The 5,000-nt window shown below is 36.8% G+C and overlaps 1 protein-coding gene across 1 annotated transcript in view; it reads left to right on the top strand.

Moving 5' to 3' along the window:
* Positions 1 to 5,000, top strand: part of efnb1 (ephrin-B1) — a 76,974-nt gene that overhangs the window by 37,807 nt on the left and 34,167 nt on the right. The window contains exon 2 of the mRNA XM_017684699.2: positions 2,340 to 2,617. Coding sequence (XP_017540188.1) covers positions 2,340 to 2,617 — 278 coding nt within the window. The remainder of the gene's footprint in view (positions 1 to 2,339; positions 2,618 to 5,000) is intronic.

Here is a 5,000-nt window from a genome sequence, read left to right as displayed (position 1 = left end):
AGAGGTCAGAGAGAGAGAGAGAGAGAGAAGTGGAGTAGAAATGGGAAGAGAGAAAAAGAGGAGGAAAGACATGAGGTCGAGAAAGAGATGGGTAGAGAAAAGAGTGAATAAAAACGAGAAAAAAAGAAAATGGACAACAAGTGAGAAGGGTGGAGAGAGAGAGAGAGAGACAGAGTGAGGGAGAGGCTGCATGTTAGAACAGACTAGTGATCGTATTCTTTGTTGTCACTGTGTTTACAGTACTTTTAGTAATATCAGTACTATGAGTACTAATCAGTGATATCAGTGCTATCAGCAATGTAAGTGTTACCAATGTAATAGTGATATCATTACTCTTAGTAATATCAGTACCATCAGTACAATAAGTACTATTAGTATGGTCAGCACAACCAGTAATAACAGAACTACTACTTTCAGTAGTCTGTAATATCAATACTATTAGTGTAAACAGTACTGTCAGTACATTCAGTAATGTAAGTACTTTTAGTAATATCCATATTATCAGTGCTACAGCTTCTGTCAGCAATATCAGTACAATCAGAACTATAAGTACTTCCAGTAGTATTAGTAATATCAGTACTATCAGTACAATGAATACTAGTATTATGATTAGTAAAATCAATAATATCACCATTATCAATACTACCAGAAATAGCAGTGATATCAGTACTATCAGTATTGTCATGTATCAGTTAATATAAACACAATCAGTACTATAAGTACTATGAGTAATATTAGTAATATCAGTACAATAAGTACTATTACTATGATCAGTCATATCAGTGCAATCAGTTAAAACAACACTATCAGTACTACTAGAACTATGGTTCATAATAATGATATCAGTATGATTAATAATATCCGAACTATCAGAACTACCAGTATGATCAATAATATTGATTTATCATAATGATCATCAATATCAGTAATATCAATACTTTTTAGATCTGCGTGTAACAGTCACTTCATTTACTTTTTACATTTTTAAATAACGTTTCTTCACTTTTTAGCAAGAGTTTAGGGATCAGGGATTTAGGGATTAGGGATTCATCAATTAAGCCGAGTCACAAGCCAATGACTAATCACTACTGAAGAGCCTTTACAGTGTCTAAGCTTAGGCCTGATCTGGGTTCAGTTTTAGGTTTTATAATTTAGGCTAATAATTGAGATTTAGAATTTAGGGTTTAGATCGAAAAGTCAACAGTGGACTTAGGGCTGATTTCCCAGACATGGAGTTTCGAGGTTTCGAGTTTAAGCCCAGGGCTTTAAGGTTTATGGCCTAAGGTTCAGGTTTAGGTTTTAAGGTTGAAGGGCTCAGGTTTTAGAGCAGGTTTTGTGAACTTTTTATGTGCCCCAACAGAAGAATGAAACAGCCCAACAACTGTGTGTGTAAGCAGGTTTTCTTTGGCAGTTTCAGGTCGGTTTGGCAGCACTGCGTGTGTGTGTGTGTGTGTGTGTGTGTGTGTGTTTGGGTTTGGCAGTAACACTTTAAGAGGAAGGCTCTGGGTTTTTGCTCTTTTTGGTATTTTAACTGGAGAAGATTCATTGAAAGCCATACTGCGCTTTACTGGAAGAGGAAATACATCATATAACCAGCTTTTTTTTTAAACGTCAGTTTTTAGATTTGTGAATTTCGGTGTGTTTTTCATGTTTATCCCTCTTATTTTTCACGTGACCACTCTATTTCGAGATTACGGATGAAATATCTAGTTGGGGAGCAAAAGTGCTGTTTGCTACCGTTTTTGGCGAAATCAAAGAAAGTGTGTTTAGTTTTTAAGTTGTTGTTTTTCCCCCATTAAACGTCTCTGAGGTGTTGCGGGGCGAGCATGCAGTTTACGGCTGTCAGTGAAGACGAAATTACAGCAAGAACAGCAAAGCTTCAAGCATTAAAAGCACAGAGCTTCAGAAAAATGAGACAAAAAGTGGAAAAAGTCCAGTTATTAGCATTAAAATCTGAGCCTATTAAGTGCAGCCAGATGATAAACTGCCAGTTGAACATCACTGTTTGCTCCTAAAACACCCACATTAACTTTTTAGTGTTTGATAGTTCCAAATTACCGATGTCCGTCTTAAATCTCTCTCTTTGCCATTTCTTTGGCTACTAGCTGGGCGAGACTGTTGTCTGTGTTGCTATGGTGACCAGCCGTCTGCGCTGATCTTCAGGGTTAAAGGGTGAATCAGCAGTTCTACATTAACTCCAGCGTTTGAGACCATTTACTGTTAAACTGTGTTGAAGGATCAGCAGAGCTTTATTTTACTGTAGAGGAGGATTATTTTATTATTACCTACTGATCCGATTCTGCTTCTAATCAGTAGGCGTTCTTGTGTTTGTGCTCCAGGTTCGTTCCTGGGAAAGGTCTGGTGATTTACCCTGTGATTGGAGATAAGTTGGACATCATGTGCCCACGTGGTTCCGTGAGCCGGCCGTACGAGTTCTATAAACTTTACCTGGTGAGGAAAGACCAGGCGGAGTCCTGTAGCACCGTTCTGGACCCCAACGTACTGGTCACCTGCAACAAACCCGAAAAGGACATCAAATTCACCATCAAGTTCCAGGAGTTCAGCCCCAACTACATGGGCCTGGAGTTCAAACGCAACGTCAACTACTTCATCACCTGTGAGTACAGCAGCTCTGCGAACCTAAAAGCCGTTTTTGTGCAGTTTCTCCTGATTTTATGTTGCAATTATAGAATTTTTTAAAATGAAAAATCACACAGCGAGTATTACAGTGTGTGTCTGTGTTTTAAGGTTCTGGTGCTGAATAATGACTTCAATATTAGAAATGTAAAAACAAGATATTTCCTTTTTTTCAGATTTTTGTGTTTTAAAAAAAATCTTAAAAATCGATGTTTATCTTAAACCTTCAAAGGTTCTTTAGTAAAGACATAGAACCATATACAATACATTCTGCATTAATCTGAAGAACCATTTCATCCTGCAAGGAACCACTTAAGCATGAAATGGTTCCACATAGAACTCATGGTTATGTGACCATGGATTGGAGGAGGTTCTGAATAGAACCAGTTCATGCTGAATTGGTTCCTTTCATGGTTTTTAGTGAGTGCAAACTATGAAGCCGTGTTAAAGTGTCTAAAATGTTCTTTAGCTGTAATAAAAATAAAAACTGCAATTTAAAAAACTAATCAAAACTGTAATGTCTGCTGCAAAAGTAACTAAAGTGAAGTAGAATTAAAAAAACAGAAAAAAGCTGTAATAAACAGCTGGTTGTGTTACCAGTGGTTTAGTTCCTGCAGTCTATTGTTAGTGTGTGTGTGTGTGTGTGTTCTTATAGTACTATACTTGTGAGGACCCCGTGATAGGACTATATACATTTTTTGCAGTTTTTTTCAACGCAATTACTTTTTTATTTCAAAAGAGCAGCAAAACTGCCGTTTGGATACAGAGGTTAAGGTTAGTGTTAGGTTTAGGTGTAGTGTTATCTCGCTTAATTGGATTTTTTTTTGGCTGGATATGTGGTCGCATTGGAGGCCGTTCAAGAAATTATTGTTCTATACTTTGTGCAAATATATTAGTTTATAAAGAAACTCATTGGTTTTTAGCTGTACTGGTGATTTACTACCCATAGATTTGGTTTACTGACCTACAAACTTGCTTTTATAATAATGGAAAATGATAGTGGGGTTTATGCAGCAGTCATCAAACATCAAACATATACATATATATATACATATAGACCATTTAGAATATATACTGTTTCATTAATATTGGTTTAATAGTATCTATTCAGTTCTGCGTTCATACATTGGTGATGTACAATATAAACTGGTGTGTGTGTGTGTGTGTGTGTGTGAATGGATATATATATATATCCATATTATATTGGTTTGTTGTCATAAGTATTGGACTATCAGTATAGACATTGGTTGATATATATATTGTTGTTTGCTATGTGCATTGGATTTGTTGTTGTAAGTACTGGACTCTCAGTGTATACGCTGGTCATCTAGCATAGATATATATATATATATATAGGTGTACATAAATTGCTTTGTATATGTATCGGTTTATGTTAATTGGTTTATTTATATTGGCTCATATGTTTAGGTTTGTTTATATTATTTTAAATATATCTGTTTATATTTATTGATTTATAAATCTGTCTTAGTTTATTTATATTGGTTTATATATTCATTTATATTCACGTTTTTTATAGCAGAATTATTACCCGAGTGGCTTCCTATACAGTGTTGAGTAACTCAGCTCTGAAGTGTGTATATTAAGTTAAATAAGCGCTTTATAACGCTTCATAAACACTCTCCAAACATTTCCTCTAGCTCAGTGACTCTGAAGAGCAGCAGGAAGAAAAGAGCAGCTTTACTGACCCGTAAACACACACACACACACACACACACACACACACACACACACAGACACACACACAGACGCACACACAGACAGAGACACACACACACACAGACGCACACACACACAAACACGTTGCTGTGCCGGAGGAGATAAAAAAGATAGAGACAGAGAGGGAGTGTGTGTGTGTGTGTGTGTGTATGTGTGTGTGTGTGTGTGTGTGTGTGTGTGTGTTCATGCTTCGCTGCTCGTCGTGCTTCAGTGTGTTTTTTCGGTCTGTCGGCCATAAAGCTCAGACACATCCCATAATCGATCTCACCCTGGCTGACCCGTCGCCACGGCAACCGCCCAGGCCGACCACAAGCAGTGCGCGCACACACACACACACACACACACACACACACACATGCACACGTTGAGGCGGTCAGTCTGAGGCAAACTGATTTTCCCTCCTTAAAGCTGAGCTAAAACATTAAAAATCATATTTTCTGATTATTACTATTTTTTAACAGTACAGGCGATCGCGATATTTCCGTTTTTCCTTTTCACTTTATTTCTGTTTATTCTTTAATTCATTAAAAAATTAACCCACTCATTAACCCATTTAATTTTTTGACATACACACACATTTAATGTGGAAAAAATACCAATATTTCAATTGTTTCTGTGACATTTAT

The sequence above is a fragment of the Pygocentrus nattereri genome, chromosome 23, assembly GCF_015220715.1.
Source record: "Pygocentrus nattereri isolate fPygNat1 chromosome 23, fPygNat1.pri, whole genome shotgun sequence".
NCBI lineage: Eukaryota > Metazoa > Chordata > Actinopteri > Characiformes > Serrasalmidae > Pygocentrus > Pygocentrus nattereri.
The sequence above is the reverse complement of the archived record's forward strand: the minus strand, read 5'-3'. Positions and strand labels throughout refer to the sequence as shown.